General features: G+C 42.7%; 1 protein-coding gene across 4 annotated transcripts; it reads right to left on the bottom strand.

The window, feature by feature from the left end:
• Positions 1–591: 591 nt before the first annotated feature.
• On the bottom strand, positions 592–21,185 carry Prkar1a (protein kinase cAMP-dependent type I regulatory subunit alpha). 4 transcript variants are annotated; one of them, XM_048367337.1, is made up of 12 exons: positions 20,725–20,848; positions 20,490–20,511; positions 17,009–17,191; positions 11,895–12,065; positions 10,863–10,954; positions 10,594–10,655; positions 8,754–8,800; positions 7,914–8,072; positions 6,615–6,675; positions 4,984–5,105; positions 3,444–3,525; positions 592–2,985 (listed from the first exon to the last, which is right to left on the bottom strand). In XM_048367337.1, exons 3-12 carry the CDS (start codon positions 17,183–17,185, stop codon positions 2,813–2,815), a joined length of 1,146 nt encoding a protein of 381 aa, XP_048223294.1. In that variant the 5' UTR covers positions 17,186–17,191; positions 20,490–20,511; positions 20,725–20,848; the 3' UTR covers positions 592–2,812. The 4 variants fall into 4 exon arrangements, with proteins under 4 accessions (XP_048223294.1, XP_048223293.1, XP_048223295.1 ...); XM_048367336.1 differs by lacking the exons at positions 20,490–20,511; positions 20,725–20,848 and adding an exon at positions 21,109–21,183; XM_048367338.1 differs by lacking the exon at positions 20,490–20,511 and having other exon boundaries at positions 20,712–20,818.
• Between the last annotated feature and the right edge of the window lie 2,917 nt (positions 21,186–24,102).

Genomic DNA, 24,102 nt, shown 5'->3' with positions numbered 1-24,102 from the left:
GATTCCTGAACCCCTACCCCTACAGGTGCACATGTCACAAAATACCAATTACAGAAGCACCTTCCAGCACACTGGTCGGACCCTAACACCACTGGCTGTGAGGAAACTGACATCAATATACTGAGGCTTACAATCACCCCACACCTCAAAATCCTGAGAAACATGAAATACTTATACACAAAATGATACGTGCAATGTGTGTTTATATAGAGATCGCCCCAATCATTAAAAAAAAAATCCTTAAGTAACTAACGTGAATCCTAAATTTAAACCAAAATCATGTCAATGTCTCCCTATTAAGTCTACGAAAGTTCCAAGGCCACAAAACCAATCTTCAGTGAAATCTTTGGCTTCATGTTGAATCTTTCTTCCATGATGTGGCAGGTAAGTCTGCTATACTGTGTACCCTTTAAGCAAGGGTGTGAGATCCACTCTTAGATAAAATGAATGGAAAGCATTGAAAACAAGCCCAACATTCATCCCATAAGTGACCTTCTTCTTCATGCCCACTGCAGTACAAGACTGTCACAGAAGGATAGAGGAAGGAAAGAAGAAAAGGGGAAAGGGATGAAAAATTGATCCATTTAAGAATTTAAAGTATTTAATTACTTTTTATTTCTTGACCTACCATTACGACAATCTAGAACAAAAAGAATAGCATATATTAGCACACACAGAATAATCAGACTTGTAACCAGGAAACAATACAGAATGGTCCTTTGACCGTCTATACTTTCTAGAGCAGCAGATCTCATAAATTCACTCCCCAAATCCAGAAATAACTCCTAAAGCCCTGAATATCAACTAAGATAAATTATGCCAACTGTGACTTCTCACACATAATTAAATTGCACAAAGATAAAGCTTTAAACGTGGTAATGTTTAAACTTAGACTTAACTTCAAATGTCTAAGAATAAAAACTACAAAAAATGATAAACAGCAAGCCAAATAATTTGAATAAAACTTGTTTAGAAAGTAGTATATGTATCTAAATATACATGAACATGATTATATACATATAGGAAAATGCACTCTTACTGCATTCTATATAATTCACTTAAGTACATTTTTGGCATTTAAACAAAGATCAAATCAAGCTTTAAGCTAATAAGAACATAACTTTTATTTTCAATTTTTTAATATAAAAAGGTAGCCAAACACAAAGATAAGTACAAATCAGAAAACATTCATTCAGTGTAGAGAATTATGGAAATTAAAAAATCTGTACTGGGGTAGGTTTCTACCCCACACTAAGAAGTAAATAGAACTTCTTTCCCATTTTCTACCCCAAAGTTACTAACAACCTAAAGCATTTCAAATCTAGGGAAAAAAAAATCTACCATGACCAATTTTACCCAGATCACCTGGGAAAGGATGGGAGAGGGTTATTAATCAGAACCACCCTCACACAGATGGAAAACACAGCCACTCCCAAATGAAATCCTATATCCAATATAAATCAAAATGAAAACTAAAGTGCCTACATTATAGAACTGGGAAACTTGGTTTTTAAAAAATTAACAAAAATAAACCAATGGGTATATCATTGGAATAATGTAACACATAGGCTGGAAAATACTGAAATAGTTACAACTCACATTAGTTAAAAAAAAAAAATTTTGCCTGAGGAAGAAAGACTAGACAGGACAGCAGGGCTTTGAGCAAGAGACCTTCTTTTAGATCACAAGAAATACAATATTACCCCACCCCACCCAAATTCTAGCTGATATAAAAATGAAAAAGAAAAGGTCAGGCCAATAAACAAACATCTTCCCAAATCTCATGGCATTCCGTTCGCCTAGTTTGTGACTTTTCCAACACTTTCTCCACCATCAACTCCAAGTTCCTTCCATTTGTATTTCCAGCAAAGCCAACCTCCTGGAATCAAGGTTTACTGAACACAGGGGATTATCCATCCTGGCAGCATCTGAAGGACTCACATTAGCCACAAGCTCTAAATTAACCAAGAACAGACCACCAAATCTTCTCAATTCAGCCTGTAATGATCAATCAGTATTTGGCACCAGCTGGGTAAGTAAAGGCCTAACCAGAACCTGGGATCTGAGGCAGGTGCAATTACATGGCCAACCACGAACTGCAGTCAATGATTTCCTTTCAGACTTAAAAGACAGAGAGCTCACCTAAAAATATTTCAGAGCTGAAGAAGAAACAAGACACGAATCAGGCAAATTAGCTTTCAGGGGAAAAAAAAAATGCAGGTTAAGAAAAGGAAAATAACACCTGAACCAATCCTATCCATCTGATCATTCACAACGATGGGCATTTTTTTCACCCTTAAACTAATTTAATTATAGGCAGGTGTCTTTCTACTATTCTAAGATTGTTGTTCTGTACACATTTTTTTTCTAATCCTTAGCGGCTAATAATGAGAAATCAGTTACTAAAGAAATACAGCATATATGGCCACCATCTAAATATGCTTATAACCGGAAAATTATGTCACTTACAAAAAAAAAAAAATCTTGGTACTGTCACATCGTGACTCGAAGGTAATTCACTGGTGCTGGGAACTGTCCCCACCAAAAAGCATGGCACTCACTGCCCAGGTTGAACCCTAACACTGCACAGAGAGAAGCAGGGACAGCCAAGTCCATAGAACTCTTTCTATTTATTTGTGATAGCATTCAGTTAATGCTCCAAATTAAAAATGGTGCAATAAAAGCAACTTTTCATATAAAGAGACACGAAGCTGCAGTGCCAGGGGCCACGGGGCGCCGCACACTAGGAGGACAAAGCAGTCTGCGCGAGTGAAGCACGAACGGGGGGAGGCACAGGCACAGGCGGCACATTTCAGACAGACAGTGACACAAAACTGTTGTACTGCTGGATGTTTCGTTTGAGGATGTCTGAGCACGGGCCAAGGACACGTTCAAACCGAGGTCGGTCCAGCTTGACGCACTTCAAGGGGCCACGTGCCACCACCGTGGCGGCCCGAGGGCGGTTCATCAGCAGCGCGATTTCACCTGAAAAAGGGAAGAGCAGGCTAAGAGCAGGCAGAGGTCCCCAGCAACCACTGCCTGCTGGGACAGGAAACAAAGACTGATACAGACCACATCATTTCTGCAGAGGCAGAAAAATTACTGCCTGACAGGTAGGAAGCAAGGGATCAACCATTTATTGAGTAAAAAAAGTAACATCTCAGAATATTTTTCTGAGAACGAGAGAGACAAAAAATCAAAACAATAAAATTCACTAGGCATGTTGGTACACACCTGCAATCCCAACACTCAGGAGGCTTAAGATGAGGACAGCAAGCTCAAGGGCCAGGCCAGGCTATGTAGTGAGAGTTTATTTCAAATAAATAAACTAACAAAGAAATAGGTAAATCTCAGAAAAGAGAAGATAAAATTACAACAAACTACAGTGTCTCACTAAGCAGTTACTTTAAAAACTGTTTTCATTGTGAGGAAATCCAACATACCAAAATAGTCAGAAGGCCCCAATCTTCCCACTTCAACAAACTCTTCATTTTCTGACCGACGCTGTAGCACAGCAGCTGTCCCCTGCAATAAAAACACCAAAAAGTTAAAACTAAAGAACTAATCAGGGCTGGGAATATGGCTTAGTGGTAGAGTGCTTGCCTGGGTTGATTCCTCAGCACCACATAAGCTGTGGCTCAAGTGGTAGACCGCTAGCCTTGAGCAAAAAGAAGGCAGGAACAGTGCTCAGGCCCTGAGTTTAAGCCCTAGGACTGGCAAAAAAAAAAAAAAAAAAAGGAACTAATCAAGAGTGCCATTTTAAATACCCTGTATCATTTTAGCTACTTCCCCCCCAAAAAAGGGGGGGGATGACAGATTCATTCAATGGTTATTTCAAACTCATCTGGGTTCAGACAGTAAGATGACAAGTCAGTCGCCACACAGGCTTTGATTTCCACTTACCCAGCAGCCCTGCTAGCACCGTCTTTATCAAGTTAAGATACATTAACAGAATTCACTGTAGGCGATGGGCCAAAGCTAGCTCACTGCCTACTTAACGTTAAATCTTTTGAGAATATTACTCTCATCCACCTACACTTGTCTGGCTGCTCTACACCATGACAAAAGAATTCAGTTTTTGAATCTACTATTTGGATCTGCCTGGCAGGCAATATTATCTGCTATATATTTCCAGGGATTATGAAGATATAAAACATAGTAACATTTAGAATCTATTCTCTTTGATCCTTGTTAGCCAAGAGCCCAAACATATTTTAACAAAGATGGTACAACACAGTCTGTTATACCAAATGGCTTAGGGTGGGGAGTTGTTCTTTGTTGTTTTTTTTTGCTTGCATGCTAAAGAGTAATGGAGTTGGAGGTAATTTGGGATATTGTTATTCATGTCTGGTGCCCTTGCCAGAATTCTAAATCAAACCTCTTTGCTTTTATTGTTTTAATTTTAAATTACAGGGTTATCAGGCAGATAAGCAAACAAGTGTATTTCACAGTAATGGTAATTTTTAAATAAAACTATCTAGTATTTTTAAAAACTTAAGGGACAAATGAGAATTGGCCTAGATATAATTTTGTAACGAATGAAATTCAGTCAGGGATGGTAGCACATGCTTGTAATCCCAGCTATTTAGTGGAAAAGACAGAAAGATCAAAGACAGCTCCAGCAAAGTGTGAGGCTCTATCTGAAAAACAAACTAAAAGCAAAAGGACTAGGGTATGGCTCAAGTAGTAGAATATTTGCCTTGAAAGCACAGGCCCCAGATCCAATCCAGAATAACTTAAAAAAAATTCAAATGCTGGGCTGGGAATATGGCCTAGTGGCAAGAGAGCTTGCCTCGTATACATGAGGCCCTGGGTTCGATTCCCCAGCACCACATATACAGAAAATGGCCAGAAGTGGCGCTGTGGCTCAAGTGGCAGAGTGCTAGCCTTGTGCAAAAGGAAGCCAGGGACAGTGCTCAGGCCCTGAGTCCAAGGCCCAGGACTGGCCAAAAAAAAAAAAAATTCAAATGGTGAATTATTTACCTCTAAAATAATGAAGAACTCATCCCCAGGCTCTCCCTGAACCACAATCTTCTGTCCATCTTCAAACTGAACCGGCTCCAAGGCATCAGCTACAGTCAAGCGCTCCCACTTGTCCAGAGACTCTGAAAAACAACCCTCAGAAGAATTGATACATTGTTGATATTGCTGAAAAGGTTAAAACAGAAAGTACACAGAGCTGGATATGCTGGTGGCTCACTCCTAGAATCCTAGTTACTCAGGAGGCTGAGATCTGAGGGTTATGGTTCAGAGGGCAGGAGGGTCCTGATCTCGAATAAACCTCTGTGGCTCAAAGTAGCAGAGCACTAGCCTTGAGCAAAAGGAGCTCAGTGCCCAGCCCCACAACCAACCAAAATACAGATCGATTAGATTAGACTGGACAGACTTAGATAGACAGATTTAGCCACACCGCTAAACCCATTCAACATTCTGACTAGTGGTATCTTGGATTAAACATGGCACTAGCACCTCCACTTGTGTTCAATTACTTCTAGTCTCAGTAAGATTCTCACTCTCTCTGCACTGTCCTTAGATCCTCGATTTTAGTATGGGTATTCAGGTGAACTTACGCCAACTGCATCCAATAACAAAGGACTAAAAAAAAAAAAAAAATGAGATTATTAGCTGGGCATCAGTGGCTCATGCCTGCAATCCTAGCTGCTCAGGAGATCTGAGGATTAAAGTTCAAAGCCAGGCCGAACAACAAGGTTCATGAGACCCTTTAACTCCAAGTAACTACCACAAAGCTTGAAATGACACTGTCGCTCAAAGTAGTAAAGCATTTAGCCTTTAGCACAAAAGTTTGGGGATAGTGCCCAGACGCTAAGTTCAAGCCCCAGGACCAGCACACACACACCACAAAGTGATCATTATTTTCCTAAAGACTTCTATCAACAGTAACAGTACACCATCCACATTTTCCCAAAGGTTCAAAGAAATAACTAAACCTTTCAAAGCCTCACTGAATTTATTTGCATAGATTAGAGCAAAAGGAGCTAGGACTTATTCCTGAAGTCCAAACTAATATTCAAGATGCTGAGTACAAATAACTATTTCAAATGGCAAATGACCAAGGGAAAAAGTCAAATCACTTACTGGAATAATGACAAAAGACTGCCACCTAGAAAAAGCACTAAAAAACAGGTTCTAACAAGACTTCCCAGTCTCCATAGCAACACAGAAGCATGTCCAATTAGCCTGCTTCACTCTTAAATTTCAACAAGTCACCAGCATCTGTCTTTTCAGGACACCAGCATATGATACTAAATTTTCCCACAAAGGAAACATATTCTTGGAAATACTTTCCAGAACCAATGAATTCCATCAATGACAAAACAGAGACAAAAGTCACAGCAGGAAGGACATTCTCAGTCTTTCTATATCTCTATGTCTCAGTGAGGGGTTTGTCATGTTAGTAAATTCAAAACATTTTAAAACTACCTTCAACTGTCAAACCTTTAATACTGTCAAATAACAATCCCCCATGTTTTTCATTACTATTAGCAAACAAAATAAAAATCAGGTGAGACAGAATACTTTCTTTCAAATATAGTAAGTTCCGTTAAGTATCATTAACACTTTAATAATCCTCTATGCCATTTTTCAAAACTCACCTAAAATAGACACTTTACTAAGGAACTCTTCATACATCTTCCTCTTCCTCAGTGTGCTTCCCTATAAGCAAAAAGTAAGAAGTCAAATTCCCATTCCAATTGTTATACAATGCTACAGAATAATAACTACCAAGTTCCAAGTAAACTATAAAGAAAATGAAAAAGAAGCAAATGGAACTGGAGTTGTGACTTACATAGTAGTCAGCCTAAGTGAAAAAGCTGAGTGACAGTTGGAGGCCCTGAATTGAAGTCCCAGTACCAACACACACACAAAATGTCACCTTGCTGCTATGAGCTCTTCATTTGTGATCACTTTGCTTCATGCTCTAGATGAGCTCCTGTCCAACTCAATTTTTAAAAAGGTTGTACAATGTTCCTAAAAGGAACACCAACTATGTGGACAAAGAAAGCTCAGAGCTTCACCAAATGAAATGTCAAACCAGCAAAAGATCAGTTCTCAAAAAAAAAAAACAGCCCAAGTAGTGTATGAGACTGTAGCTGTCTAGAGTCCCAATCCAAATATTGCCCCCCCATCCCTACCCCCACACAGAGAAGTAAAACTAAAAAAACAAGGTGAGAGAGATGAGAATAGATGTCCTACAGTCCAAAACTTATTCAAGTTTTCTTCTGTAAAAACCTTAAGTTTATTCTTTCATAATGAACTTTGTTGACATGGTAAATGACTTTAGCTCCACCTCACCCACCCAAAACCGTATCTACCTACATATATAGAAGTGTATGTGATAGATACATACATACACACACACAAAACTGCAAGTTTCACCTGAGAATACAACTGCAGATTAAAGTTCAAGGGGAAAAAACTGGCTACTGAACATGTACAGACTTGTTTCTTGTCACTATTTCCTGTATAACTACTTACAGAGCATTTACTGTGCATTAAATATCAAAAATAATCTAGAGATAATTTAAGGTATGTAGGAGAAATGCAATGATGTACATACATTATGCCATTTTAGGCACTTAAGCATTTATGGAACTTGGTATCGGCAAGGGTCTATAGAAATACATAAACATTCCCAATTACATATATATACACACGATACATATAGCATATATGGGTATATACATATATACGTATCACAAATGGAAAAAAAAAATCAGGAGTTAATCAGACTTCGTATTTCTAAACAGCCAGAAGGGCACTGCAAAAATTTAAGAAAACGAGTCAGAATGGCTAATACATTTAGCTAGGACTTAACTATTCAAAAATGCTCCATAAAAAGATCATAAATTTACAAAGACCAATAAACACACACCCAAAACCATGAGTCTTACCATAAGGATCCTTCGGTAGCTGTCTCGGTCAATGCCCCACAGCTTCACATTTGTCTTGGCTTTGACGGTGGCTGCTCTGGGTGTTCCATAAATCAGAGCAAGTTCTCCAAAGCTCCCTCCTTCCCCAACACTAGTTGCCCACTCATTGTTGACATAGACCTAAAATGAAGAAGACATCAAAGAAATGGTTTCATCTACATGTTCAAATCGTCAAACCTTTTTAAAAAGCCAGAATCTTGAACTTGTTTTCAAAAATCGTTGACACTATGTTTGCAGAACAAAAGAGTTACTCCCAACAATGAATTAAATGCACAGCAACCTGACACTGAGAAAGGTGCTCTATAGGGAGGGATGAGGGAAAACATGGTTGTAAGCACTGATAACAAACACTCACAAACATGATGTGCACTTCAGTTCTGTGTCAAGCACAGTACTAAGCATTTTACTAAGCATGTTACTGGATTTCCTAAGAATCCTACAAGATCAATGTTATGATTATCCCCATTTCATTTGTGAACAGGACTGACTGAAAGCGAAAGTGGTGTGAAGTTCACGGCTAATGGCTAGGTCTAGCTAACTGCTCCTTCCACTGTCTTCTCAAAATGCATCCACATCTTAACTACATCTCCAGCACAAGCTAGGAACTACAGCTGGCTAGACAAATTACCTTTAAAAATCCTCTGTGTCACAAAAATACTTGGGTGAAACTGTTGAGGGAATCTGACAAGGGCTGTAAGAGTCCTTGCACAAACACTAATGCTATGGCTTACACGGAATAAAAACAAATACACTGTCTTTTAAGGTTACTGATATAGTTTTTGTTATTATTAAATCTCTTACATCCATCTCTCCTTGATCAATCACATAGAAGTTATCTCCTTCATCACCTACAAGAGAGTAAAAGAAGTCAAGAACATATTCCAAATGAAAAAAACTAAACCAAATTAATGCAAAATGACTAAACCCATTTTATAAGCAATACTGTAAGAGAACAGTATATGTTAACACAGTCTATAATTAAAAAACAAAACAAAACAAAAACTAACATTTTTTTTTTGTTTTGGCCAGTCCTGGGGCTTAGGACTCAGAGCCTGAGCACTGCCCCAGCTTCTTTTTGCTCAAGGCTAGCACTCTACCACTTGAGCCACAGCACCACTTCTGGCTTTTTCTGTTTATGTGGTACTGAGGAATCAAGCCCAAGGCTTCCTGCATGCTAGGCAAGCACTCTACCTCTAAGCCACATTCCCAGCCCCCCAGACCAAGCATTTCTTAAAGTATCTTTAAAGTCATGAAACTGAACACTTTCACAGTCATCTCATGAAAAGACCTTTAAAAAGTAACTTTTAGAAAGTCACATGGGTACAAAGTTGCTGACTAGAAACAACAGAAATAGTTAATAGCAAAATAACACACTGCCACAAAAGGTTTTATGAAGATCTATGAAAATGTCAAGAATAAAAAAGAAAGAGGGGTCTGGGGATATGGCCTAGTGGCAAGAGCGCTTGCCTCGTATACATGAAGCCCTCGGTTCGATTCCCCAGCACCACATATACAGAAAATGGCCAGAAGTGGCGCTGCGGCTCAAGTGGCAGAGTGCTAGCCTTGAGCAAAGATAAGCCAGGGACAGTGCTCAGGCCCTGAGTCCAAGGCCCAGGACTGGCAAAAAAATAAATAAATAAAATAAAGAGGACAGGGAGTGTGGCTTAGAGATAGAGTACTTGCCTAGTATGAATGAAGCCTTGGGTTCTACTCCTCAGTACCATATACGCAGAAAAAGCCAGAAGTGGCGCTGTGACTCAAGAGGTAAAGTGCTAGCCTTAAGCAAAAAGAAGCTCAGGGACAGTGCCCAGGCCCTGAGTTCAAGCCCCAGCACTGGCAAAAAAAAAAAGGAGATATCCAATAGACTCATGTTACTGTTTATTGTCACAAAGACCACCGGATAAACTTTATAAAGAATATAGGCATTCTGTTTATTTCTTATTTTACGAGAGGCTAATAATCAGTATAAAGAACGTATGATTTAACTAGGTGACAGTGGGTTAAGGCCAGTTGTTCTAGAGACACTATTGCCAAAATAACCAGCAAAAAGAAAGGCTGAAGATGTGGCTCAAAATGGTAGAACAGGGGACTGAGAATGTGCCTTAGTGGTAGAATGCTTGCCTCGCATGCAGGAAGCCCTGGGTTCGATTCCTCAGCACCACATAAACAGAAAAACCGGAAGTGGGCGTGGTGGCTCAAGTGGTAGTGCGCTAGCCTTGAGCAAAAAGAAGCCAGGGCCGTGCTCAGGCCCTGAGTTCAAGCCCCAGAACTGGCAAATAATAAAAATGGTAGAACACCAGCCTAGTTAAGCAAGCTGAGAAAGTACTGTGTTCAAGCCCTACTATCAAGAAAAAGGACACGCGATACATATATATTTCTGTTGTTGTTGTTCAGATATTGCATACATTTAAAATAAAAGCACTTTTTATTTAACAATTCTTATAAACAAAATTGTGTTAGAAACATCAAACCCTTAGGTAGAATGTTCTTTCTGGCTCAGAGCATTTAATAAAAAAAAGTAAAAACTCAACAGTGTCACAGAGTTGAAAAGGTAGGATCAAAGAAAAATAAGCTCTAATAACACAAAAGACACCACCCTGCATTTTCCCCATGGTCTCATGTCACAAATGAAAACCCTTACCTTGCTGAATAACTGTCTCTCCAGCAATAAATGAAACTGGAAACATGGCATCAAAAATATCACTGAGAGAGACAGAGAGAAGACCTAGTGTTAGATTTCACGAGCCTCTTCTATGGATTTCAAGCATTAACCTCAGAATTGAAACCTGCAGACCTTCAGCCCTGATTGCCACTTGGCAAACAACCAAAAGCCTTAAAACCTGCAACAATGACAGGAGCCAGGGGTCATAGCTTGGATGGAAAGACTATATAAAGAAGACTTCAGCGTACCTTCTCTCGTTATCATCAAGATGTGAAAACAGCACATTCTTTTCAATGGCTTTAGCTAAGGCAGCCATTGTCTTATAGTCCTTCGGTATAACCTAAAAAAGAATCCAAAGTCAAATGGAAATCATAAACCAAAGATATTTCATGTCTGCATCCTGCATTTCAATGAAATGTCAAGCCATATAATGGCTTTTAAATAAGACTGCTTTGTGCTAATAAATATTTTCTCTACAAAACACTTGTACTGGGGCTGGGGATATGGCCTAGTGGCAAGAGTGATTGCCTTGTATACATGACACCCTAGGTTCAATTCCCCAGCACCACACATACAGAAAATGGTCAGAAGTGGCGCTGTGGCTCAAGTGGTAGAGTGCTAGCCTTGAGCGAGAAAAGAAGCCAGGGACAATGCTCAGGCCCTGAGTCCAAGCACCAGGACTGGCAAAAAAAAAAGAAAACACTTGTACTCTTTGATTCACAAAGTAATGAACAAATAATGACTAATTAATCCCCTTGACTGGAGCCAGCCCTGTACTTAAAACCAGTTCTTGGTTCCTAGTTACCTAAACAAACCAAAAACCACTTGGCCACGGTCATTATTATTCTGAGGCAAAAGCATCTGGAACAGTCACTTTTGAACAACTGTGACCATATAGTGCTGTGAGTTTCATAAACCGGGGTGCCTGGGATATTCTTCTCTCTGAAGGACAGAAGCTGGCTGCTCCAGACCAGCTCTGGGCAAGAGCAGATTAGGTTAAAGGAAGCCTTCAGGATACAAAATTCAAAGTCAAACCTGAACACTGACACTGAGACTCAAGACAAGAGTATGTACTGCCTGCTATGTGTGGCAACAACCAATCTGTCCTGCATGTAATCCTGTTACAAGTCCCCTGTACAGGTGCACCTTCGGCACCCCCCAGTGCCCAAAAACTATACTGCAGCCTTTATGCAAAATACTACATGGTCTCACTGAAGGACACCAGATGACCTGAAGAAGGGTGGCAAAAACCATCTCCCCACGTCAGACAGCAATAGTACCTTTCTAACATAGGAGGCAGCATCCTCCTCCGTGTAAACTTCAGCACTGATAGCGCCGCGTCGCCGCCGACCCTTAACCACTGGGTTGGGGGGAGGAGGAGAGATTTCATCCTCCCTTGAGTCAGCACGAGTGCCTGCTTTCTGCAGATTCTGAATCTGTTTTGCTTCCTCCTGAAAGAAATGATGTCTGTAAATTGAGATGCCCAGCATGTGAAGTTGGTATTCACATAATCCAATGATGGTAAATCTCAGTCACATCAAAATCTCTGCTAGCACCAGTATAAGTTAAGGAGAAAAAGAAATTCCTAATGAGGAAAAACTGAAGAAATAAAAGTATGAATACTGTTTCTCACATAAGAAAAGGTTATTTAATTACTAAACAAAGCTAGTAGTACAGGGACACATAAAATGTGAACAGAAACTTAAGTGTCCATGAATGTCAAGCTGTGGCTCAAGTGGTAAAGCGCCAGCCTTTAACTGAATCTCAGCGAACAAATCTCAGGGACAACGCCCACACCCTGCCTTCAAGCCCCAGGACTGGCACACACACAAGAAAAAACTTGGATGTCCAGCCAGATGTGGTGGCTCACACTTGTAATCCCAATTACCTGGGAGGTGGAAAGCAGGTCTGTGGTTCAAGGACAGCTCAGGGAAAAAAATGAGGACCACCTACCATCACTACCACTCCACCATCTCAGGCATAAGCCAAGTGTGCCTGGGATCCCAGATAAACAGAAAGCTGTAAGTGGGAGGACCCCACTCCAAAGCTGGCCTCAGGGGGAAAAAAATCCAAAAACTAGAGACTCTACTTAAAGAATAAATAGCAACAGTGTGCTGAAGGTGTGACTCAGGTGGTAGAGTGCCTGCTCTAGCAAGCATGGGGCTATGTGTTCAAACCTTATTACCACATACACACACACAAAAAAAGACATTTATCATAAGAATGTATTGACAGCAATGATCTGTGATACACATCAAAATCCTGGATATTTAAGATTTTGTGATTGCTACTGTAGAAAGTTAAAAGAAAAATCCCTCTACCCCCAGAATATTTTCCAAGAACAAACAATTCAGGCACAGAAAAGGATGCCTAAATACTGCATATTTTATTAACTGAATAAGCATTTTCTGGATCTGGCCTGTATGCCACACCCTAAACTAGGCATACAAAAACACACAGGAGAGTCCTGAGCTTGCAAATGTGCCTTCTAGCCTGGTCCCCAGATAAAACAATGAAATGTGTGATAGTCACCAAAAATCAAGGATACCCAGTCTACTAATACTCCTCCAACAGAGCTCATGACACATTCCTTATAGTCAGGGTTTACACTTGGAAATCATAACAAAAATTTACCTGTTTTTAAAACTACTACTTACTGAGCCAACTCATACAAAAACTGAGATAGTCTAAACATTCTTTTGTCTAAATCTAGAATCTTACCTCCCCCCCACACACACACAAAATCCTCTCAGGAAGGAATGGGCTGTTGTCAGGCTCACATCTGTAATCCTAGTTATTCAGGAGGCTGAGATTTCAAAGACCAAGGTTCAAAGCCAACCTGAGCAGAAAAGTTTTCTAGACTCTAACTCCAAAATAACTAGCAAAAGGTTGGGCTGGAGTCCTGACTCAAGTGGTAGAGAGTCAGCCTAGCATATGTGAGGTCTTGAAATTATACAGCAGGACCACAGGAAAGAAAGGAAAAAGCTTTATCTCCAAGAAAAACTGTAAAAATGTGTTATTTTCTACTTCCTCATTAACTCAGTCTTCCATTTCTCTAAACCATCTTTCAAATTCTAAATGAACTAATTTTTTAGCATTCCAGGATTATTTAAACAGAAATATGATAAAGAACTTCAGATATACTCAGGGTTTTTTCTTTTTTCCTGTATGGTTCTTAACTCTGCTTTTGGCATCAAGATAAGTTCAACAATTTTCTATTTTATGATTGTGCAAACATATCACAATGAAACCCCTTAATGAAATAAACAAATACAAGCTTTCATTTATAAAAGGAATTTTAGGGCTTAGCAGTAGAGTGCTTGCCTAGCATGCATGAAGCCCTGAGTTCAATTCCTCAATACCACATAAACAGAAAAAGCCAGAAGTGGCACTGTGGCTCAAGTGGTAGAGTGCTAGCTTTGAGCAAAAGAAACTCAGGGAAGAGTGCCTAGGCCCCAAGTTCAAGCCTCAGGTCCGGCAAAAAAATAAAAGTAAAAAAGGAATCTTACATATGCAACAATAAAAGTCTAGAGCAATTACTATCAAAGGGCTAACAGCTTTTGTTTTTTACTAGAAGAATCATGCTCAAATTTTATTTTCCCTTTAGAGGGAAAGTTATCATTAGTATTCTTTATTCTTCTAGATTCTTAAGGAAAAAAAAATGAGTGGGAGAAATGGCTGAAGCAGTACAGCACCTGCTTACTAACAAGCACAAGGCCCTGAGTTCAAACCTCAGTACTACAAACTGAAAAAGAATAAGAATCACAGGAGCAAAACAAATAGGGTTAAACAAATAAAAAGAGCATTAGCATTATAATATACTTAATTACAAATGTACTTGATGTTTCTTGACTCCGTAATATTAGTAATTTGCTTCCAGAAAATCATTCTAAGGTACTCACATATGTGAAATGATAAACATACCCAAACTATTAAGCTGAATCAAGACAATCATGGCTTTGAGACCAGCCTGGGATACATAAGACCTCTTTTTCAAAATCAAAGAGTAAAATACTGGAAATGACCAAACTAATTATTACAGTATATCCACACACATGATAGAATAGGAAGCTCTTATGCAGAATTTTCAACCATGTGTAACTTACTGAAAATATACTTTTTTAAATCAACTACATTTTCATTCTGGTCTGGTAGTTCCAACAACTAGCCAATTCCATATTAACACAGAACTTCAAAACTCAACTTGTTGCCAAGTTTAAACCCTAAGAGTATAGAGAAAAACATAAATTCTACAGCTACTAGCATTTCACACAAAAAAATTCACAATTGGCATCTTATTAGGGGGCCCGATTCTTTCTAGCTTACTGGACTGTAAAGATAATTCTGAAGCAACAGAAGCATTCTGACTTGAGTGGTCTGAATTAAAATCCAGAAGCTTTCAATGGACCAAATGTAAGAGATTTGGGGGTAAATTTCTAATGGAATAGTTGAAGGTTGCAGAAATATAACCCGAGTAATGGAGAAATGAGGAAGGAGCTGGTGAAAACATGACTGGTGAAACATGATTTCAAGCATACAGATTAGCACTTAACATACTGAGAACTGCCTTTTACAAAGCTGAAAATCTAGTTACTTCCAAGTCTAGGTGTGTATTCATTCTTGGCTAAAAAAGTGGGTCCAAGTGGACAAAAATGTGTGTTATCAGAAAAAGTGTATTAAGCTGTAGCTTTCATGGGGGGGGGGGAGCTTATGCACACTGCAAAGAAACTATCCTAATAACCAACTGTTGCTTTCCACCTTGGTTAGTACTTAACAGTGCTGTAAATGCAGGCTTTGGAACTAGTAGCACACATTCAACACTCTCTATAAAAAGACACACACTTCATGTCTCACCAACTTAATCCCCTCATTTGAAGATTTCTATTGATGTCCAAACAAGTAGGATCACCTTACAGTGACCCATTTCAGAACAAGACCTCCAGGAACGCACTTGATTTTAAACCTGCCAACACCGGTGGCCAGTGCTTCCATTATTTAGAAACTGCTTAAATGAGAAAGGCAGAACTTCGATTACTATTCCAAGATAGCAAGGTTATTTTGATAGGGACAGCTTAGTAGTTCTTGATTTGTTTTTCAATTATTTTAACTGTGGTACTAGATATCAATCCTAAAGGTTTTCAAGGAAGTAAAAAATACATGCCCACTGAGCTTCCCAAATGTTGTTTTGAATCTTAGTGTACAGATACTCTTACTAAAAAAGCCCAGCAGATTAGAAACTGCTCAGATCTACGTGTAACAACGTAAAGGTTTCTATGGTACAAAATTAGAGTATCAAATCTCAAAGAAATGTGTCCTAGTTGGCTCTTGATCATTATATCATGTATTATTTCAACACTCCAACATACACAAGCAGACTGTAAATATATCCCACTGATTTACAGACTCAATCAAATAAATCACTTGAAACATTTTGGTGACCCAGATTTTTTCTTTCATTATCTCTTAAAGTTCACTGAAACATTGTCCTAGATGTTTTTTAACTTATTGTACTTTGAAAAACATATACTATGTATGTAGGTCACACTGACACCCATTATAATACAAGTGAACAACAAAGACTAAAAACCGGATTAAATTTTTTCCAGGATAAACAAGTCCTAACCCAAAGTATAGTGTAAAATCTTAACCATTCACCCTTATGTAAAATATATTCCCACAGTAAAACAGATTTCATTAGTACAGAATTTCTGCTATGTCAATTACAAGCCAGAATCAAATGTTCTATTACACTGGTTTTCAAAGATACGGTTAAGTTTATTACACTTACTTGACTTGCAGAAAACCATGAGTTGCTTTCAAGTACTGCAGAATCCTTCTCTCCCCCCTCCTCCACCCTCTCATCCTAGGGCTTGAACTCAGGGCCAGGGAGCTGTCCCTGAGCTTTTTGCTCAAGGCTAGTACTCTACCACTTGAGCTACAGCTCCACGTGCAGCTTTTTGGTCTCATAGACTTTCCTGCTGGGGCTAGCTCTGAACCACAATTCTCAGATCTCAGCTTCCTGAGTAGCTAGGATTGCAGGCCTGAGGCACCAGCCCCCAGCAGAATGTTTCATTTCGTACAACTGACTTACTACTTTTTACTTTCGATGGGTTCATCTGTCCTAAGACGTCATTGCTAGGAACTAACAAACTGTGGCAAGGAACCATGTTTGGAAATCCTCTATTAGTCAAAATACTCAGCAAAAAGATTCACTTTCTGATTAATTCTACTAAGAATTCTTAAATGACTACAAATGCCTTAACTGCATTTCTAGTTTGTTTTCCACTTACTTGGTCAGAATTCCTTTTCTTCTAAAAGGCTGAGTGAGCAACACTCTAGAGCACTAAATTTAGTAACAGTCAGTTATCCCATCTTCTCCCCACATTATCTTTACCTTCTCCAGCCTCTCGAAGTATTCCCTAAGGAACGCCATGGGTCTCTCTGGCCGCGCAGTACACAACTGCACAATCGAGTCTTTAAGCAGAGCCTGAATGTTGTGCTTCTGTACATAGAGCTCACACTCTCGGAGACTGCGCTCCTCCTCACCGGCCGCAGTGTTGCCAGACGCCATGGTTCTCTGCAAGAAAAAGCACACAAAAGCTTTGGGAAACTATGAAACACAAACATCATTTTGGGGCTGGGAATATGGCCTAGTGGCGAGAGTGCTTGTCTCATATACATGAAGCCCTGGGTTCGATTCCCCAGCACCACATATATAGAAAACAGCCAGAAGTGGCGCTGTGGCTCAAGTGGCAGAGTGCTAGTCTTGAGCAAAAAGAAGCCAGGGACAGTGCTCAGGCCCTGAGTCCAAGGCCAGGGACTGGCAAAAAAAAAAAAAAAACCCACACATCAATTTGGTCTTTGACTTTTTAAGTTCACTAAGCAACAGAGTCATAGGTACTTCCCCCTCACTAAACTTCATTTTTATCTGTTCATGTTTTGTTCGTGCCAGTACTAGGGCTTGAACTCAGGGCCTGGGTGCTGTCTAGTAGAGCTTTATACATTCACTCTACAACTTGAGCCCCATTTATACTTCCAGCTTTTTGATGGTTAATCGGAAATAAGAGTATCATGGACTTTCCTGCCTGAGCTGCCTTCAAATCACAATCCTTAGATCTCAGTCTCTTGAGCAGGAGGAGCCACCAGCACTGGGCCCTAAAACTCAGCCCTTAAGCAGGAAAGGGAGGACTGAGATATAAATATGTACATAATTTGCGCTCTTCCAAATACGTATTTCATTTAGTTCCTGCCATAGGATCTGAGCTCTTTGAGCACAAACAAGAGAGGACTATCCTCAGCTCCTGGGGAGGAAGAAAGGAGCCACTATCCCCTGCAGGGGCAGGCTGCTGTGGAGTCAGGCCCTCTGGGAATTTCATTCCGTTCTCTCTTGCAAAAAGAAAAAAAAGATGACGTGGGAAGTATGTTAATAGTAAACAGGACAGAGAATTACAGGCGCACGTAAGTCAGCTCTACGTGAGAGCAAGAAAGGACTATGAGCACTCTTAACATTCCCTTGTGGAGCTCCTCTCCCACGGGTGTGTCCTAGTGTCACTCAGCAAACCACTAGAGCAAAGATACTCATCAGCCAACTATCACTGTAATCAAACATTTCTGAAACACAAACGGAACCTCCACTAACATTTTTCTTGGTCCCTGGACTTGAACTCAGGGCCTGGGTGCTGTCCCTGAGCTCAAGGCCAGTGCTCTACTACTTGAACCAGAGCACCACTTGCAGCTTTTTTGAGTTTTCTGGAAATAAGAGTCTCTCAGACATTTTTGCCCAGGCTGGCTTAGAACCACAAGTCTCAGATCTCAGCCTCTTGAGTAGGATTAAAGGCATGAGCCACCAGCACCTGGCTTTCCACTAACTTTTAAAAGCAACCCTTTATTCTGGAATCTTTTACCAGACTTTACCCTTAAATGATAATCTATTTGCCTGTGGTAAAAGGGAAAGTCTTTAATACAGAATATGTACACACACGTGTTTACCCCTACCAAATAAACTGTAAAAGATTTGGACAGAAAACTGTCAAAGTATTTTCTTCATCAGGACAGTAATATGTTAAAACATGTAAGTTTCAAGCTTGCACTATGATTCCATAGATGAAGTGATGAATGTTTAACTGATTCGGATCCAAATTACTTTGATGTGAAGTAAATTAAAAATATAATGAACAATTAATCTTTTCCTAAAGTTAAAAACTCACTGAACAGTCATCCATACTGTTTTCCCTTCAATTCCTAATTACTAAGCAATTAAGAGTTGAAGATGTGTTCCCCCCCCCTCAGCAACTAAATTCAATACTAATCACCTTCAAATTATAATACACAAAAAACCACTAAGATAAAACTATAAATTAAAAAAGAAGAAATGCCCCAGTAAAAGCTATTCTAAAGTTCTACACTGTTACTCATTTTGTTTTGACAACTTTCATGATAAAAGTCAATAGCAAACAGAGTAATTAACAGACCATGAGAAAGTTGTGGCTACGGGCACATAAACTCGAAAGCACAGAAAAAAGAATCTTGCTGCTAACTTCAGAAATAAACACTAAATAGTTCCTTTACTGTAAGATTTATACTGGCCACTTTTCCAGGTGAGGCAATCAAAAATTCCACTTCGGTACAATTTCCCACATTACAAATAATATGATGAATCAGATCTTTTTATGTTTCAAAGCACTATTTCAGAAATATCAAAATATGTATTCAGCTGACCAGAGAACTCGTTCTGAAACCAGGTCTTTGGTAAAGATATGAGAACTGGGCCTAAGAGATGAAAACGTGGTTGGGATTTTTGATGTTGTTTCTTATTAAGTAGATATACAAAGGGGTTACAATTACATTTTTTTAAATGGGTTTTTTTGTTTGAAGCAAATGCATTACCCAAACCAAAAAGACTTTATGTTAAATAGATAGCACACCAACAAAGATTCTCCAAGATGAATCCAATCATCCTGTGAATGCCTGAACATCCAAATGTCACTGGCCTTCCTATTTGGGGTTTAAGAAACCCAACAAGTTAGCTCTCCACCCCACCCCACCCCACCCCCCTCCCAGTGATTTAACTACTTCAATAAAACTGCCACCGCAATGGTTCCATTCATCAGAAAACCCAAAGGAGACCTTCTTTGGGAAATTCGGCTGTGATAAAAAACCAAAATTCCCTTTAGGGCCGCATCCTCTGAAGGCTGTGAAGGAGCTAAGTCTTGGGGTCATCGTGAAAAGAAGGACGAGCCTTCCCCTCCCCAGCTGAAAAGACCGACCCCGGGGTGGGGGCACGGTCAGGGGCCACAGCCTGCCGGCCGGCCGGCCAGCCCCTCCCAAACTCGGAGCCGCGGGGGTTAACAGGCACGGCGTATTTTCGAGGGGAAGGACAGGAAAGTGCCCTTCACTTAGGCCACGGTCATGACCACGAAACGCAAAAGCCGCCGCCGCCGCCGCCCCCTCACCCGACGCCAGGCCTCGGGAGGCGAGGCGAAGAGGGAGGGAAAAAAAGAAATCGGGAGAGGACGGGAGATGAGAGGAGGCCGGGGAGACGAGGGCTGGGGAGGGGGGGGAGGTCGGGGGGGGAGGTCGGGGGGGGGCCCGGGGGGAGGACAGGCCCTCCGAGGGGAAGAAGAGCGGCCGCGGGAGGCGGCCGAGGGGCGGGCCTCCCCGGCTGAGAGACCCGCTACCACCCGTGAGGAGCCCCGGACGGATTCTGGTTTTTACACAGCCACAGCGGGCGAGGAAGAACGAGAAAGTCGCCGCTCCTGTCCTTCAGGAAACGGGGCGAGGCCGGAGGCCGCGGGGGCGGCCGGGCGCCGAGGGCCGCGGAGCACCGGGGGGGTGGGGCGGCGGGGAGCCCCGGGCCGAGCCGCGCCCCGGTAAGCCCGGGGGTGGCGGAGGAGGGGGTCTCCGGGTGCCGCTTCAGGAACGGGGGCGCGGCCCGGGGCGCGAGGCCTGCAGAAGGCGCCGGGGAGGGGCAGGGGGGTGCGGCCGCCCTCCTGCAAATCGCTCCCCGTGACGCCATCTTGGATCGGTTGGGCGCCCCCAGACGGACGGCGGGGTGACGAAGCTCCCGGCAGCGGGGCCCCCCGGCGGAGCCCACTCACCTAGGTGGCGGGGGGACGCGGGGACTGGCGGCCGAGAGGCTGCGGCGGGACCGAGCTTCCTCCGGAGCGTCACTCGCGGGCCCGCTCCACTCGGCAACAGCGGCTCGGCGGCGGCTCCACCGGAAACGACCGGGCCGCAGCCAATCAGCGGCCGGCTGGTGACGTCAATGCGCCTCGCTCTGGCCAGAGCCGTTGCCTAGGCAACCTTAAAGGAGCCGGGTCCGCTTCTACTCCCCCCCCGTCCCCCCCCCCCCCAACCAGTGATCGCAGGGAGACCCTAACCCGGGATCTCCCCAGCATCCTTCCCCGGCCTCGGCCCTCGTCCGCAGCCCCTTCCTCACTCCCCCCACGCCTTACCCTGATTCTGGCCGCCCTCCTTCCACCTGTCCCTCCTTACCTGCCGGTCGAGGTGTCCCTTTGCTCGCCCTCCGCGATTGGTCTTCGTGAGGTCCCCTTCTTCCCCGGCTTCCCCCTGTTCCCCTCTCTTCTCTCCTCTCCCACTCCAGCCTCCTCCCACCCCCACCCCCTCCCACGGCGCGGCTTTTTCTCCCTCCCGTCAGCCCCGCCCCCGGCCGGCCCACGTGGGGCGTCTCGGATGTCAGGTGGGCGACCCCGCCCCGGGCTCGGGCCTGCGGGGGAGCTGCCGGGGTCTGCCGGACCGGTGGTCCCGGGGGGGGGGGGAGGTGGCGGGGGACGGGGTGCACCGGGACGCACACCCCCTCCCTCTCGATCCTTCTCCCCTCCCTCCCACGCCCCCCCCACTCCCTCTCGCTCACTCCCCATTCCCTCTCCCCCCACCCCCCTCCCCGCCGTGGCGCATCCTGTGGGAGACCCGCGTCTGGGCCTCTGGTCCCGGAAATCCGACCCCTGCCAAGGCCCTGCTGGGCCCCCGCGGAATGCTCCCCTAGGCCTGGCCAGTCCCAGTAAGACACTGGAAAGGATTTTGTCAGGGTCCAAGAGGAGGTCTGAGACCTTCTAGAACCTGAAACCCCTTCCATCGTCCATGCCTGGTCTTGACGTGGTGAGGAGAGCAAAGGGTGCCCATTGATCTTGAGACCAAGCAAGAAACCTCAGCTGCCAAGCAAAACCTAAGCTGATCTGGGGAAATTGTCTACTCCGGTCATTCTCACCCCCTCCCCCAACAGCGTACCTGCCAATGCATCAGGAAGAAAAATAAAAGGTAAAGGAGAGTTTCAGACTAAAGTAGACTGATGAATACAGTGGGCCCTTTGAAGTACTGGAATCATAAATAGTTCTAAGGCGGGGGGGGGGGGGTGTTGGCGTGGATTTCACACGTAGTGAGGAAAAGAGTAAAATGTCTTACCAGTTTTTATATTGACTAGATTGAGATGTTTTGGCTAAATAATATTTTTAAATTAACTTTACCTTTGCTTTTAAATGCAGCTTGCTGTCAGACTATATAACGCCATTGTATTTCTATTAGGCAGCATTGCCTCATAAGCCAATCTTCCCCCCCCACCCCGTCTCAATTCAGCAGGCCAATGATGTCAAGTCTGCTTATGAGACCATTATATATTATCTAGCTGTGATTGATTATTCTCTGTTCTATAATAGGGTAGATATGGGGGTGATGTAAGAAGGAAGTTTCCCTTTTCAATACCCCCACCCACCCACTCATGTTGACCATTGGCCCTTCTCCAGGGTTGGGTGGAATGGAGTATTAAAGACAGGGCCTCTCAGTCATATAAAATTTCACCCTGGTCAGTACAGAAAAGGGCTGATAAAATGACCCCTAAGCTGGCAAGCAGGAGCCGGAACTCGATAGCATTGAGCATGCCCAGTCATGTTCTGGGATGAAAAACACTACAGTGGGATAAATCTGAGTTTGTTTTCAGCCTCTGCCATCTCCGGTAATTGGTTTAATCTCCATGAGCCTCAGTTTCCTCCATCATCAAAAGATAAGTAGGGCTAGGATGAAATTACCTAAGAATATCAGCGAACATGCAAATAACACTGACAACGTTTGGGCGCAGTTCTAAGTGCCTTTAGACATCACTCATTTAATCCCTACAATAACTTGCGGATGTAGATGTTATTATTGTAACAGGAAGAACAATGAGGCAAAAAGTTAAGATAACTTACCCAAGACCATATAGATAGTGTGGTTCAAACCCAGGTGGGAATCTTGAATGATTCTCCTTTGCAGCAAGAAATAAAAGCCAGAGAGAGAGAGAGAGAGAGAGAGATTATTAAGTAAAGGTTAATTTCCTCCCATTTCTCTCCCCTCCTAAAACGCTACCCAACGACAAGATTATATATGAGTGGTACTACAGCCGTCATATCTTCCTGTGAGACCCTATCTTTTATCGAGTTATGATTATTTGCTGCCGAGGCAGTTGTGACACTTAGAAGAAGGAAACAGGGGAACTGGTGACATTGAGCCCAGTGTTTGAAGCGACAGCTGCTTCCTTGCTAAGACCAGGCTATGCCTCCCACCCCCATTCGGCTGCACGAAGGCACCAAGCCAGCCACCATCATTTCCTGTGTCCGTCGCACTCAACCTTGTTCTAGCTGCCAACTCCTCAGATGCTGGAGCTTGAGAAGACAAAAAGGGAAATGGGCTGTGGAGAGCGGAGCCTGGGGAGAGGTCACAGAGACAGCTGTTGTGAGGAGTCCAGCAGCCTCCGGGCATTCCAAATGGTCCATGTGCTCCTTTAGGGCCACAGCGGTCCCCCAAGAATACCAGCCTGTCCATTACATTGCACAGATGACAGGTGTTCCAACTGTTGTGTCTTCCTGGCTTCTGCCTGTTGCTCTCAGTTCTGTTGGCCTTTTCTTTGGCCTTTGAGAAAATCAATGAAATAAGTTTTTAGGGTAGGGAGACTGTAAAGGAATTTTCCTCTTTTTTTTTTTTTTTTTTTTGCCAGTCCTGGGCCATGGACTCAGGGCCTGAGCACTGTCCCTGGCTTCTTTTTGCTCAAGGCTAGCACTCTGCCACTTGAGCCACAGCGCCACTTCTGGCCATTTTCTATATATGTGGTGCTGGGGAATCAAACCCAGGGTTTCATGCATATGAGGCAAGCTCTCTTACCACTAGGCCATATTCCCAGCCCCCAGGAATTTTCCTCTTAAAAATGAAATTCCCACTAGGTGTGGTAGGCTCACACTTGTCAGCTACTGAGAAAGCTGAGATCTGAGGATTACAGTTCAAACTCTCCAAAAAAGTCTACCCCCCCCCAAAAAAAAGCCAGAAGTAGAGCTCTGACTCAGGTAGTAGAGGGAAAACAAAAAAGCTTGGGGACAGTGCCTAGACCCTGAATTCAAGCCCCAGGACTGGCACCAAAAAGAAAATAGGAAGGGAGGGAAAAAGGAGAGAGAGGTCCCGGTCAGTGCTACTGGTACACACCAGAGATCCTGGCTACTCAGGAGG

The sequence above is a fragment of the Perognathus longimembris genome, chromosome 17 (assembly GCF_023159225.1).
Source record: "Perognathus longimembris pacificus isolate PPM17 chromosome 17, ASM2315922v1, whole genome shotgun sequence".
Taxonomy (NCBI): domain Eukaryota; kingdom Metazoa; phylum Chordata; class Mammalia; order Rodentia; family Heteromyidae; genus Perognathus; species Perognathus longimembris.
The sequence above is the reverse complement of the archived record's forward strand: the minus strand, read 5'-3'. Positions and strand labels throughout refer to the sequence as shown.

Excerpts from the sequence above, each read along its gene's own strand:
- Prkar1a (XM_048367336.1), bottom strand. The coding sequence starts at position 17,185 with ATGGCGTCTGGCAACACTGCGGCCGGTGAGGAGGAGCGCAGTCTCCGA. Across the intron at positions 6,676-7,913 it reads GCTACCGAAGGATCCTTATG|GGAAGCACACTGAGGAAGAG; the intron begins GTAAGACTCATG and ends TTTTGCTTATAG. Across the intron at positions 2,986-3,443 it reads GGGGCCTTCTGACTATTTTG|GTGAAATCGCGCTGCTGATG; the intron begins GTATGTTGGATT and ends TCCCTTTTTCAG.